General features: G+C 52.1%; 1 protein-coding gene across 1 annotated transcript in view; it reads left to right on the top strand.

Moving 5' to 3' along the window:
* LOC103007795 (neuron navigator 1-like) overlaps positions 1-14,250 on the top strand; it is a 62,814-nt gene extending 48,564 nt beyond the window's left edge. The window contains 8 exon segments of the mRNA XM_057539643.1: positions 1,049-1,132; positions 1,318-1,429; positions 9,152-9,273; positions 12,417-12,613; positions 12,715-12,907; positions 13,037-13,205; positions 13,499-13,596; positions 13,759-14,250. Of these exon segments, the coding sequence (XP_057395626.1) occupies positions 1,049-1,132; positions 1,318-1,429; positions 9,152-9,273; positions 12,417-12,613; positions 12,715-12,907; positions 13,037-13,205; positions 13,499-13,596; positions 13,759-14,214 (1,431 nt within the window). The 3' untranslated portion in view covers positions 14,215-14,250.
* Positions 14,251-14,678: the final 428 nt, after the last annotated feature.

Genomic DNA, 14,678 nt, shown 5'->3' with positions numbered 1-14,678 from the left:
GGTGAGGGGGGCTCAGAGGAGGGACAGGATGCGGGGCGGCAGCCCCCCCAGAGGAGAGGGAGCCCCAGACGGGAAGAGGCCGGCACAGAAAAGCCCCGAGGAGCCGGGATCTCAGGGCCTCTCACGAGGAGCCATGCACTCACAGACGGGCAGGGACGTAGGGACCAAACAAGAGGTGACCCAAGGCCAGGAAGGCAGGAGCTCCCGGTCCAGCAGGTGGAGGTAACCCCATCGTGGCACAGACCTGCCAAGGAGCCCGGCCTGCACTAGAGAGGCCTCCAGCCTGTGTCAAGGACAGGGGGCGAACACTAGGGTCGACCCCCAGGGAGGCAGAGCCACTGGCCGAGGGGAAGCAGGGGTTACAGGCCCCCAGAGCTCTGTGTGGCGTGCGCCCCTCCCTCGAAGGGCCACAGTTTACTCCCCCCCAGCCACGGCCTTTCCTCTCCCGGAGCGAGCGTCCCCCTCTCTGGTCCCAGCCTCAGCACGCCCCCCTTCCCTGCAGGCCTTCCTGCTGGCAGAGCCGGAGTTCCTGCCGCTCCCCCTGCTGCCCCCCACCAGGTCCTTGGGGGCCCCTCGCGGAGCCGGCCCGACACCTAGTGGCCAGACTGTGGAATTGCCGCGAGGTGGCCCAAGCTACCGCTCCAGCCCCAGGATCAGGGAAAGAGCAGCCAGAACCTAAGAATGGAGGCCCCCCTGGGCGCGGGGCTGGGAAGCTGTCCCAAAGCCGTTCTCTGGGAGTGATGGGGCCCTGGGGGAGGAGTTACACCAGGATAAAGCGACGCCCCCCTGGAAACAGGGGACACTCCCACCTCTGCAAACAGTAGGTGTCGCATCTCTAGACGCCTCCAAAGACCTGCCCCACCCTGGTGCTGTCTGTGCCGCTTCATCATTCAAGGAGCTGGGCCCCCCAGGAATGTTCTTCGGGCCAGAAAGGGAACCAAGGTGTAAGAGCCTCTACGCCGTTGGTCAGCTCAGCCATCTCCCACAGACGTCCCCTCCTTTCCCCAAACCCAGGCACCTGGGGAACCCCCGTACGTGTTTGTTTCAGGCCAACCTGGTGGCGGCTTTTGAGCAGAGCCTGGTGAGCATGACATGCCGCCTGCGGCACCTGGCAGAGACAGCCGAGGAGAAGGTGAGAGCCCGGGTGGGGGGACGGACAGGCCAGGCCAGCCCCCTCCCTCCTGCCGCCCTGGGCCTCCACCTGCCCCGATTCCCTGCCCTCCCCTGGGTCTGGAGAGTCCCGAGCCCAGCCCCTGGCCGGGCACAGAGCAGGTGTCCCCCAGCCACACCCGTGACACCACTTCGTTTCTCTCTCAGGACACTGAGCTACTGGACTTACGGGAAACCATAGACTTTCTGAAGAAGAAGAACTCTGAGGCCCAGGCCGTCATTCAGGGGGCCCTCAATGCCTCAGAAGCCACACTCAAAGGTAGGCCTTCCGGCCACAGGGCTGGGCTGGAAAAAGGCTTACTGCAGGGTTTCTCTCCACGTCAGGTTTCTAGAAGGTGAGGGCCCTCGGACGGTCAGCAAGGAGCAGCAGGGTCATGACCCCACCACCCCAGAGGGTGAGGGAGAGGAGAGGGTCCTCACCTCCGACCTCAAATGACTGTCGAAGACGGTCGTTAACATAGCACTTTCCTCTTACAAACGCAAGGTACCCCTGCTCTACAGCCCAGCGGTCACGCTCCTTGGTATCTGCCCAAAGGAGCTGAAGTGTTATGTCCCCACAGAAACCTACACATGGGTGTTTACAGCAGCTTTATTCACAGTCAGCAAAACTCGGACGCAACCCCGATGTCCTGCGGTAGGCGAACGGATGAATAAACTGCCATAGCCAGACCACGAAATGTCACTCAGCATTGCAAAGAAACGAGTTATCAAACGGCGAGAAGATGCCGACCGTGTTAAGGGTACACTGCTGAGCGCAAGAGCCAGTCAGGAAAGGCTGCGTGTTGTGTGATTCCGACTGTATGACATTCCGGGAGAGACGGGACTCTGGGAACAGTGACCGGGTCGTGGCTTTCGGGGCTGGGGGCGGGGAACGGAGGTGGGCAGGCAGAGGGTTTGCAGGGCGGTGACAGCACTCTGTAGCATACGGTGATGGGGGATATGTGTCCTCATCCGTTTGTCCAGACCCACAGAAGGTACCACCAAGAGCGAATCCCAGTGTAAACTCTGGGCTCCAGGGGACGGTGACGTGTCAGTGCAGATCCATCGATTGTAGCCAATGTAGCTTCTGGTGGGGATGTTGATAGTGGGGGGGCCGTGCATGTAGGGGGGCAGGGGGTAGTGGGGCATCTCTGTACCTTCCGCTCAAATTTGCCATGAAACTAAAAGTGCCCTAGAAAGTAGTCTAAAACACTAGCACTTTCCGCTTTGACATAAACGTGTGCGTGCGCAGACGTGTGTATAACCCCACTTGATCCTCACTTCGGTTCTCCGAGGGGAATGAATCGACTCTTCAAATGAGACAGAGATCACGTGGATTCCATGGGGCTCAAGTGACAGGTTAGCCTGGGATTTAACAGCCAGTCAAGCTTTGCTAGAGAAAGTCAGGATGAGGGGTGATCTGGGCGGGGGGCTGGGGGTGGATGAAGGTGGTCACAAGGTGCAGCCTTCCGGTATGAGATAAATAAGTACTAAGAATGCAAGGTGCCACGTGATTAATACAATTAACCCAGACAGCTGCATGAAAGCGGTTGAGAGTAAATCCTAAGAGTTTTCTCATCACAAGGAAAACATCTTGTCCAGGGCTCCAGCGTCAGCTTTTTCTTCTGACTGTGCATACTCTCTCTAGTGTTCACGTCTATCCGGTAGCTTCTGTAATCTCTTTTTCTTTTAAACTGAGATATAATTCACATGCCATACAATTCACCTTTTTAACACATGCAATTCAGTGGGTTTTAGCATATTTATAAGGTTGTATTTACAACCATCACCACTATCTAAATCCAGAACATTTTGATCACCCCACAAAGAAACCCTGAACCCCTTAGCCATCACTCCCTCTTCCTCCCTCCTCTCAGCCCCGGCATCCACTAATCCGTTTTCTGTCTCCGTGCATTTGCCTATTCTGGACATTTCATGTAAATGGAATCATGCAGTATGTGGTGTTTTGTGGCTGGCTTCTTTCATTTAGTTTAATGTTTTCAAGCTCCACCCATGTTGTACCATGTGTCAGGACTTCATTCCTTTTTATGGATGAATAATACTCCATTGTATGGATGGACCACACGTTGTTTATCCATCATCGGTTGGTGGACACTGGGTTGTTTTCACTTTTTGCCTGTTACGAATAACACGACAATGAACATTCACGCACAAGTTTTTGTGTGAACATATGTTTTCAGTTCTCTTAGTGTATACCCAGCAGTGGAATTGCTGGGTCATGTGGTAACGCTGTTAACTTTTTGAGTAACTGCCAAACTTTGTCAAAACAGCTGCACCATTGTCCTTCTTCCCAGCAACTTGAGGTTCCAGTGTCTCCACATCCTTGCCAACATTTGCTGTTGTCCTTTTTTGTTATAGCCATCCTAGTGGAGGTGAAGTGGTATCTCATTATGATTTGGGTTATAATTTCCTCAGTGGCTAAGGATATAATGGGCAATTTTTCATGTGCTTATTGGCCATTTGTATCTCTTTATGGAGAAATGTCTATTTAAATCCTTGGCCTATTCTTCAATCAGGTTTTCTTTTTACTGTTGAGTTTTTTGGGTTTTTTTTAATAAATTTACTTGTTTTATTTATTTATTTTTGGCTGCGTTGGATCTTCGATTGCTGCATGCGGGCTTTCTCTAGTTGCGACGAGCGGGGGCTACTCTTTGTTGTGGTGCGCGGGCTTCTTATTGCGGTGGCTTCTCTTGTTGCAGAGCACGGGTTCCAGGAATGCAAGCTCAGTAGTTGTGGCTCACGGGCTTTGTTGCTCCGCGGCATGTGGGATCTTCCCCGACCAGGGCTTGAACCCATGTCCCCTGCATAGGCAGGCAGATTCTCAACCACTGCGCCACCAGGGAAGTCCTTACTGTTGAGTTTTAAGAGTTTTTAATATATTCTGAATGCTAGCCCTTTATCAGATATACGATTTGCAAATATTTTCTCCAAGTTGTTTGAGTTGTTTCTCCAAGTTCTGTGAGTTGTCTTTACTTTCTTATACTGTCCCTTTGTAACCGAAAGTGGGGTCCGGCTACTCGCTGCTCAAAAGCCAATAAAGGGGCCAGGTTGGTGGAAAGGAAAGTTTATTTTGGATGCCGGCAATCCGGTGGGGAGGACAGACACCTGTCCAAAGGCCGACTCCCCCCACTGACAATCAGTGGGCAACAGCTTTTATAGACAGAGGGAGGGGGCAACATGCAGAAATAGCAGAGTCAGCTCTGACAGTCATCTTAAAATTGGTCATCAGTGGTCTGACCAGTGTCATCTTGATTCTTTTAGGTACAGTTAATCTTCAGTTCCAGGGTCTGTTTGTTCCCATTTCCCTGATGCCAGTTCTCGGAATTGTGGCAGCTTATGTCATGGCTACAGCCTGGTCATCATGTAGTTAAATTCTTCCACCTGGTGGGGGTCTCATTGTCTATAAGACAGCTCACAGGGTACGGCTCAGAATATTATCTGTAGCCCTTAAGGAGGAACTAAAGGTCCTTGACTATGCTTAATGACTAACCTATTATTATTTGGTCTCCTTTGACTGTTTTCCTTTGTTTCTGCATTTTCTCACTTCTCTGATTAAACTTATTCTTTGGCTAAAGTTTTTCCACACACAAAAGGCAGGCTGAGGACATGGGGGTGGCAAGGACCACAGGGTCCTGCTCCGCTTCACCTTGAAGAACCAAAGCTTTCCATTTTGATGAAGTGTAATTGATCTGTTTTTTTCTTCGATTTGTGTGTGTGTGTGCTTTAGGTGTTGTATCTAAAAAACTGTTGCCTGATCCAAGGTCATGAAGATTTATTCCTACGTTAGCTTCTAAAAGTTTTATATAGTTTTATCTGTTGCATTTAGATCTTTGGTCCATTTTGAGTTACTTTTCCTATATGGTGTGAGGTAGGGGTCCAACTTCATTCTTTTATAAGTGGCTGTCCTGCTGTCCCAGCACCATTCGTTGAAACGACTATTGTCCCCATTCACTTATCTTGGCAGTCTTGCAGGAAATCAATCAGCCGTAAATATATGGGTTTATTTCTGGATTCTCAGTTTTATGCCATTAATTCATTCATATGTCTATCCTTAGCAGGTACCACCCTGCCTTGATTACTATAGCTTTGTAGTAGGTTTTGAAATCAGAAGTGTGGGTCCTCCAAATTTGATCTTTTCCAAGATGGTTTTGGCTACTCTGTGCCCTTTGTTTTCCCATGTGAATCTTAGGGTCACTTTGTCAATCTCTGCAAATTATCTGGCTGGGATTTTGGTGTAGAGATTGTATTGGCTCAGTACGTGAATTTGGAAAGTATTGTCGTCTTCACAGTGCTGTCTTCCATGACCATGGCATGCCTTTCCATTTATTTAGATATACTTTAATTTCTTTCAGTAGTGTTTTGCAGCCTTCAGTATACGTCTTGCATTTCTTCTGCTGAATTTAATTTTTGATCCTATGGTAAATAGAATTGTTTCCTTAATTTCATTTTCAGATTAGTCATCACTAGTATAGAGAAATACAATTGATTTTCTTGTATGTTCATCTTGAATCCTGCAAACTTGCTGAGTTCATTTATTAACTCAATGGGTTTTACAACTTCTTCGTCTGTATGTCCCTTTTCTTAATCTGTGTAACGCTCCTGAATCCCATACCTCTATTTCCAACTGCTTACCGCTCTCCCTTCTGCAGTTTTGCCCACTTCAGGTATAAACACCTGCCTGGTCACTGAACCCACCGATAGGAGTGTTATCCTTTACATCTCCCTGTTCACCCTGTGTGGTCAGTTAGCTTCTACACGTAACTCACACATAGATCTGTATGTCTGTCCTCCGCTGTCTTGTCACCCCCCTGGCTTAGGCTGTCACTCTTCTTCTGGGTTATCACAGTAATTTCCTAACTAGTCTTGTGTTGCTACAGTCCTCCTGTCACTCTGCCCCCAGAGTGATCCAGCCACATCATTTAAGATCAGAAATCATTGCAATTTGAATTTGCTTAGGTGTAATACTGATGCTGTGAGATAATGCTCTTATTCTTAGAAGTGTTTAGTGGTAAAGTGTCAAGTCTGCAACTTGCTTTCAAATTGTTCAGGAAAATGTTCTGTGTGTGGGTGTGTGTATGTGTGTGCACATGTCTGTATGCAGAGAGAGTGTGCACTGGTGCAAATATAACAAAATATCACAGTTATATGGTGGGGAGGGCCTGTGGGTGTCCTCCCTTGTGCTGTGCTTTAAGTGTTTCTGTGAGTTTGAAACGTTTCAGAAAAGCAAGTTAAAGGGAAAGAGAACACATGCAAACCCTGCAGCAGGAGCACCGCCCTCCTCCTGGTCTAGGATGCGCTTTCTCTCTGCCTGCATCCACATCTCCCATCACTTCTCCTGCGGGCTCTGCCCCAGCTTCCACCACAGGAACAGCCAGCCGTTTTTGAGCACCTCCAGTATGCCAGGCACTGTTCTGAGCATTGTACTTATGTTAACTCGTTTATCGCAGGTAGCAACCCTATAAAATATATTTTACAGTTGAGAATAAGATCAGAGAAGACAAGTAACTGCTCAAACATAGCTCCTAAGCGATGGGTCTGGGACATTGAGCTATTTCTAGTTTCCTGAGTACACCTGATTCTTCAGCTATATTTGTGTTGAATGGATAAGTGAATCCTGTCCTTTTGCTTTCATGTTTTCCTCATTCTTCTTGACCCAGGTTCAACTTGGCCGTCAAAGAACTAATGCTTAAAGCAATGATGGCTACTTTACTTTGCTTGTAAATAGGTAATACATGTACATGGCACAAAATTTTAAATGCACAAAAGATTTCTTAACTTTTTGAAGACTGTTTGATTCTAAAGCACGTCCTTTGCTCTTAAAAGTACCATATAGCATATTTGAAAAATTTAATTGACAGGCTCACAGCTAATTGGACCCCCAAGTAACTGATGATAGATACTTGTTTTGCTGCCTTTCATTTTGTTGTTAAGTAACTAATTGTAAATTAAATTTATCACAAAAGCAATACACGTTCTGGAGGAAAATGTGAACTAGGGGTTGGCAAACCCTGGCCCATTGGCCAAATCTGGCTCACCACCTGTTTTTTTTTTTTTTTTTTTTTAAATTAATTAATTAATTTATTTATTTATGGCTGTGTTGGGTCTTCGTTTCTGTGCGAGGGCTTTCTCTAGTTGTGGCAAGCGGGGGCCACTCTTCATCGCGGTGCGCGGGCCTCTCACTATCGCGGCCTCTCTTGTTGCGGAGCACAGGCTCCAGACGCACAGGCTCAGTAATTGTGGCTCACGGGCCTAGCTGCTCTGCGGCATGTGGGATCTTCCCAGACCAGGGCTCGAACCCGTGTCCCCTGCATTGGCAGGCGGATTCCCAATCACTGCGCCACCCTGGAAGCCCTCACCACCTGTTTTTAAATAAAGTTTTACTGGCACACAGCCATGCTCATTAATGTACATACTGTCTGCGGCTGCTTTAATGCCACCCAGCCTTGCCGAGTAGTTGTAAGAGAGATCAGATGGCCACAGAGCCTAAGATATTTACTGTCTGGCCTTTACAGTAAAAGCTCGCCAGCCCCTGATGTAAAGTATACAAAAGGGTGTGTGGTAAAAGATAAAAAATCCCTCTCCCCGAACCCCCCTCCAAATCCCACTCCTCAGGGGTAATTACTGCTAATAGTTTCTTGTAAACCTTCCAGAAATAATTTTCTATGCAGATATAAACAAATGTATGGATTCATAGCTCCATTTTTATACAAACGAAAAATTCTTTACTTCAGTTAAGCATATTCCCTTGAGAAGTTTGCATACCTTTTAAAATAACTGGAGGCATGCTGGGTTGCAGCAAACCTTGGTTTGATGGTCATGGAGCGAAGCGTTTTCCATGTGCTTTGGGAGCGTGGTGATTCCTTCATCGGATCCTAGGATCGTTTTCCCTGTGGTATGAAGGGAAAACTAGAGTTGAAAGATCCATTGCTGGTCAAGGAGAGACGAGAAAAGAACCAGCCACGTCTCCTGCACTGAACAGGGGAACAGCTGCAGAGAGGCACCTCTAGCCCCCTCCTTCTGGGCTAGCTCCTGCCACTTCGCCTTTCTCCTTGTTCTTGTGAGACGTTGTGCATAGTCACCCAAGATGCTAAGCCTGGAGGAGGCTGGGTCAAAGGTGCACGCAGGGGACCTCCCCGCCCATTTCTCTCCAACTTCCTGTGAACCTCTAATGATTTCATAGTAAGGTTTTAAAAATCCAGTCCTCTCGGCACAAGGCAGACTTCCTTCGAGGGGCCCCCAGGGCTCGCCCCGCCGGGCTTGTCCTCCAGCATCCCCCTCGCTGTTCCCCCCCTCCCCGGCCCTGCTACCCAGCCTGAGGAGCCCCAGTGCACAACCGGCTCCCTGCGCAGCCTTTGCAGGGGCTGTTTTTCAGCCCTAAAATCATTTTCCAATGTTCCTGCCTGAAGAGCTTCGGTTCTTTCAACACTCAAAGGCCTTCTCCTTTATTAACCCTTTCCTTCTCTGTAGTAGAAAAGGGCATCATTTTGGTGCCATTGCAGACCTTCTCAGAGAGCTGAAAAGATTTTCTGCCCATCAGATGAGGAAACTAAAGCTTTTTGGGGTTAAATGCGGGGCACTTGGCCTTGGACCCCCCAGCCAATATTCCTGGAGAAAGTCCTGAGGGCGTCAGGTCACTGTCTCCATAGGACTGTGGACGCCTGGCCTGGACTGCCCCTTGTCACACCTGCTCAAGCCGAGGGCACTGGATTCTGTGCTGCTTTTTCTCCTACTAGACTGGGAGCCTCTTGAGGATGGGGATCATTTCCTACTTGCTTTTTTTATCCCTTAACCTTTGTTTATGTTGAAACGTGACTGGCACTCAGTAAAGGCTTGTTGAGAGGATGATCCAAAAAAAGGAAGAATGTGGACGAGGAGGTGGGTGGTTCCTCCTCCTTCTCCTGCAGCGAGACTTGCCCTAAGCCTCACGCCGTCTCCTTTAAACCCACCGTGTCTGTGATCGCCCCCTGTGCTTGGCCCCTAGGTCTCCGGATCAAGAGGCAGAACTCCTCGGACAGCATCTCGAGCCTCAACAGCATTACCAGTCACTCCAGCATCGGCAGCAGCAAGGAGGCCGATGCCAAAAAGAAGAAGAAGAAGAGCTGGGTAGGTGAAGGTTTGGGGGAGCCGCATGGGCCGCTGGGGGACCACACCACCTCAGCACGAGAGCCAGCCTTCCGGAACTCACCACGATGAGTCCCATCTGGTAGGAGCCCCTGGTGGCGTCTGCCCAGAGCAAGGTCTGCCGCAGCTACCCGCCCACTTACCCCCCCGCCAGCCATCCCCTCCAGCCCTGCAGACATCTGATGGGCAACAGAAGGAGACATTCAGAAGGGAACGCCCCATCTGTCTCCACCCACTCCCATACTGTGGAGAGAAGATTTTATGAACAAAGCCACTCATTCTAGATGCTCCTGGAGGTCATTTCAACTTTTTGGAGAGGTATTTGTGGAACTTTCCAGATTACCTCAAAAGGAACCTTTGTATTACCTGACCGGTCCAGAGAGCGTTGTTTTGGTTGTTTGTTTGTTTCCCAGATAACCCAAAACTGACTTGGGATGCCCTTTCTGACACTATCGAGGCAGATGGAAAACACCGCCAGCCCCTCTGCTGCCCGTGTGGAGGAGGGGGCCCCCACGAGGGCATGTGCCACCCGCTGTCCCCGTGTGATGAGCCCCCCACAGACCTTTGTGTAGTCCAGACAGGGGCCACCGTGTGAAATGAGTGATTAAGTGTTGCTTCCTTTTTTTTTTTTCCCCTTCAAAATGCTGACTTCAAATCCCTATTTTTTTCCAGGTCTACGAGGTAAGACACTCACTCCTCTCCGTTTTCTCTTTGCCTTTGCTGTACCCTTCCCATCTCCAGAGCAACCCCCTCCCCCTAAACAGAGACGGCCACTCACGAGACTAACTGTGACCACCTCCGCCAAGCCCCTAACGCCCTCCCCTGCATGTCCATCCACGGCCGCCCCACGAGGACAGAGGAGAGGTCTGCCCGGGCGCCGAGCGGGAGGGCTCTGCCTCCTCCTGCCCGCCCTGACCCCGGTCCAAAGTCCACCTGTTATAAAAGCAGTCAGACCACGCTCCCCCTGTCTGGAAAGCGAGCGCCCTGATCTTTTGATCCATCAAACCCTAGAAGCCCCAAATGGAAGAGATTGCCAGAGGCCAGTTCAGTTTGGGGGTAGCCTCAAGATTTAGCTCTGGAGTGAGATGAACCAGAGAGAGGTGAGCGCTGGACCTCAGGTTACTCTAAAGCCTGAAGCCCTCTGAGCAGCCATGGGGTTTCCAAAGACCTTTCGGGGATTAGGGTATAAAAGTCTAAGACAAACAGAAAGTGAACCCACAATATCCATGACAAACCAGACACGTTAAGGTCCACTCAAACCCTATCCCAACATTGTGCTGGGTGTTGTGAGGACAGGAAACACGGAGTCTGTGAGCTCAAGGAGTCTGCAGAATTGCCAGGGACACAAAAATACTGTCCATATAAAACTGATAACAATCCAGCAGTGTCAAATGCTTAATTCAGTGAGTGAGGCTCAGGGAGCTCACAGACGAGAGACCCATTCCGGAAGGCAGGCCCCAGGGGACTAAAGCTACGGAGGTGGGATCGTGATGGGCAGAGAGAGGTATGCAGAGCTTCCTGCAGACCCTGGTCAGAAGGGGCGGCGGGCAGGGAGCAGGTCCCTCCCCCAGAGCCTGACCGAGGGGCACAGGGAGGAAGGACCTGAATGCAGGGGATTACTGAGACTTGAGTCTTAGTGCAGCATCGCCCCAGGTGAGTTCCACACCAGCCCTTCAAGATGCTCGGATCTGAGGAACGCTGCCTTCTACACGCACATATCTCAGGACAGAGTCCCGGTTCATTTTGCTGGATCCACTGTTTCCAGAACTCATTTGACCACGGACTCCCTCACCACATCACACCACACAGTGCACTGCCCAGCAGTTCTGCTTTGGGGACACGGAACCACAAAGAGCACTGTTCCCACTTAGGATCTCGGTGATCTTAGAGGGCGGGTGCTCCCGGCAGACGGGTGTCACAGGACCTGTTCCTGCATGTGCACACACACGTACACGCACACACAACACACACATAAACACATTCATACACACTGGTACACACATACACACACACACACACACACACGGCTTCCCGGGAGGCAGGGGCTAGAGAAGTCTTCATCGGGTTGAAAATCAGGACGCCCGAGTCCTAGTCCCAGGTCTCCATCTCTGCAGAGAACGGTGCTTCCTGACACTCTGAGCCACGTGATGGCATGTCCCCCGCACACACACTCCCTCCCTCACATCCCCATCACCAGATGGGTCTTCCTATGTCCCGCCTGGTAGAGACCCTGACACGCCCCGCCCGCAGCGCCAGCCACCACCTGCAGCTTTCCCAGGCTCCAGGAGACACACATGGAAAGAGTGCCCTCAGATTTGCACTCTCTTCTCTTGCTGTCCCAGCGATCTGGTTTGCTTTGACCCCTCCTTTACTCTCTGTGTCTGGCTGCCTCTCCGTCTCCCCGTGTGTGTGCGCATGCTAAATGGATGCATGTGACGGGTGTGGGACAGAACCCTGGTCTCCCTCCCTCATGCCTAACAGCCAGCTCATCAACACCCAAGACCAAGCCAGTTACGGTCAGATTATAATCCCCTGCGTACCTGGAGGAAATGCTGGGAGGTGTCCCTTATTCTGGGACATTTGAGTGGAAATAGTCGAAGGCACTTGTATCTGGTTGTTTTCACCATCCTGTAATGTGCGGAGCACAGGAGGCACTAAAAGAAGCTTGGTTCCACTCCCTTCTGTTGATTCCACAGAATCGTAGTGTAAGTTTCTGGTGGGTAGATTCTGATCCGATGAGCCCTGCTCAGAGGTGGGTCCTGAGGCCCAGGTGAGCCAGGCTGCAGACGGAGCAGTTGCTGGTCTGCGGGAGAAGGTGGGATGGGGTCGCCGAGAGGCACGCCTTGTGTCCCGGGGCCTCCCCTCCGTCCCTTCACGGGTGCGGCTCCCTCACGGGGGAGGGAAGACCCAGAAAGTTCCCATAGCACAGCAGCAAGTCCCACTCTCTCAGCCCGAATTCCTAGGCCAGTCTCCCGTCCATATTCCATGAAACCAGTGAAGCCTTTGGGGGAGGCCTGCTTACCGACACATCCCTGCTTCTGGCCTCTGTCCCAGAAGCCCCTCCGCCCTCACCGTCTCCAGCGCGGAGCCCTGACTGCTCTCTCCCCGGATCTGCTTTGTTCTAGCTCCGAAGTTCCTTCAACAAAGCCTTCAGCATAAAGAAGGGGCCCAAGTCCGCTTCCTCCTACTCTGACATCGAGGAGATCGCCACGCCCGACTCCTCGGCCCCCTCGTCCCCCAAACTGCAGCACCAGGCTACGGAGACTGCCTCGCCCTCCATCAAGTCCTCCGCCTCGTCCTCCGCCGGCACCGACGCCCCCGAGTGAGTGCCCCCCACTGCAGCCCCCTCCCCGGGCAGTGGGACCGGTTACCGCCACCCGCGGGCTCAGCGTCTAACGCCCGCCGCTCCCTGCCTCCTTCCAGGGGCCCCGCTTCCCCGGCCCCCCACGCCCGCCTGTTCCAGGGCAGCGAGGAGGAGGAGCCCGAGAAGAAGGAGGTGTCCGAGCTGCGCTCCGAGCTGTGGGAGAAGGAGATGAAGCTCACGGACATCCGCCTGGAAGCCCTCAACTCGGCCCACCAGCTGGACCAGCTGCGGGAGACCATGCACAACATGCAGGTCAGTCCCAGGCGGGGCCGCGGGGCCGCGGGGCGGGGCTGCAGGGAGGGGGCGGGGCGGGGCTCCTGGACGGGGCGGGGCCGCGGGACCTGGCGGCCGAGGCTCCAGACCCCCGCGTTCTTGCCGCAGTTGGAGGTGGACCTGCTGAAAGCTGAGAACGACCGGCTGAAGGTGGCCCCGGGGCCCTCGGCGAGCTCCGCTCCAGGGCAGGCCCCGGGATCTTCGGCTCTGCCTTCCCCTCGCCGTTCCCTGGGCCTGGCGCTCACCCATCCCTTCAGCCCGAGCCTCGCAGATACAGGTACCTGTTGGGGAGAAGGCCCTGGGCGGGTGGAGAGAAGGAAAGGGTTCGCCCCCGCTCGCTCTGGTGCGGCTTCTTTGGGTCAGGGGTGTACCAGTGCTGCCGCCAAGCCGATGCTGGTGTCCTGAGACACCGAGGGTTGTTGTGGTCCTAAGACCTTAATCACTGTTCAGGCTTGGTCTCCAGTTTCACTTTTGGGTTAGATAAAAACGTATTTGGAAAGGCTAGTGGCAGGAAGATGTAGGAAAACCTGTGGATGCCGCCAAACCAACAGTCCTCTTTCTCACTTCCAGACCTGTCTCCCATGGATGGTATCAGCACCTCTGGTCCAAAGGAGGAAGTGACTCTTCGGGTGGTGGTGAGGATGCCCCCACAGCACATCATCAAAGGGGTAAGGAACTTCGGGGGGGGGTGGCACTGTCATTTCTACCCAAGGAAGTCTGGGCTCCAAGGACCCCCGAACCCACAGTACTCAGCTCCCAAGGCCTTTTACGTTCTCCCCTTCTTGGAGCCGTCTGCCCTGGGCTCACGTGCGTCTACCTTGGCCTCACAGGACTTGAAGCAGCAGGAGTTCTTCCTGGGGTGCAGCAAGGTCAGCGGGAAAGTTGACTGGAAGCTGCTGGATGACGCTGTTTTCCAGGTGTTCTTGGACTGTACTGTACTGAGGACCCTGGGGCGCCAGGAACTCAGTGAGAGTAAGAGGCCAGAGACAGCCCAGAAGACACCCCTTCAGTCTGCAGTGGTTTTCCTTGCAGTCACTTGGCTAAATACAGGGAATTTGCTGATTAATTCATGCAAGGGCTTGCCGATCACAGATTGCAGGGAAGCACCTTCTTCTCCAGAGACGGTGAGAGACAGCGTGGAAAACCATCTTCTGGACTGGACTGAAATTGTGCCTGGGGTGGGCAGATGGGCCTTCAGGGGCTCAAGTTCAGGGTCCTGCAGACCCTTCGTCTCTGGTCCACGGCCCCGGAATTCTCTCTCTGCCTGGCTGGGAGGCTTGAACTGAATGGGCTATAATTTGAGTTTGGGCATGTTGGAAAAAAGTAAAGAAACTGTCCTCTTCTTCACCTTCCTGGGGGGTGGAAGGAAGTGGGCAGGGTGGGTGGGGCATTTGTAGGCCGGGGAGGGACAAAATGAAAGCACAGGTGGAAGAAAGAGCCCCAGCAAAGGTAGCATGCTTGGTGATTGTAGTTAATATCGAGCCATCCTGCATGATTAAAACACAGTGATGACACTGGGGTGGAGTCTGGAAAGATGGCTTGGGACCCATCCAAGGAGGCTCTTGGACACCGTGCTAAGAGTTTGACTATCATTCTGCTGGCAACAGGACACCACTGAGAGCTTTGAGAAGGAGCCAGAGTGATGCACTGTTGCTTTAGGAAGCAATTCCCGATGCAGGGGACAGAGAGGCAAGAGCTTGAAAGGAGAAGAATTAATTAGAGACCTCTGTACCGGGACAGGCCAGGCGAC

This window comes from Balaenoptera acutorostrata, unplaced genomic scaffold, assembly GCF_949987535.1.
Source record: "Balaenoptera acutorostrata unplaced genomic scaffold, mBalAcu1.1 scaffold_711, whole genome shotgun sequence".
Lineage (NCBI taxonomy): Eukaryota > Metazoa > Chordata > Mammalia > Artiodactyla > Balaenopteridae > Balaenoptera > Balaenoptera acutorostrata.
Note: the sequence above shows the minus strand (reverse complement) of the source record. Positions and strands in the feature narration are given on the sequence as shown.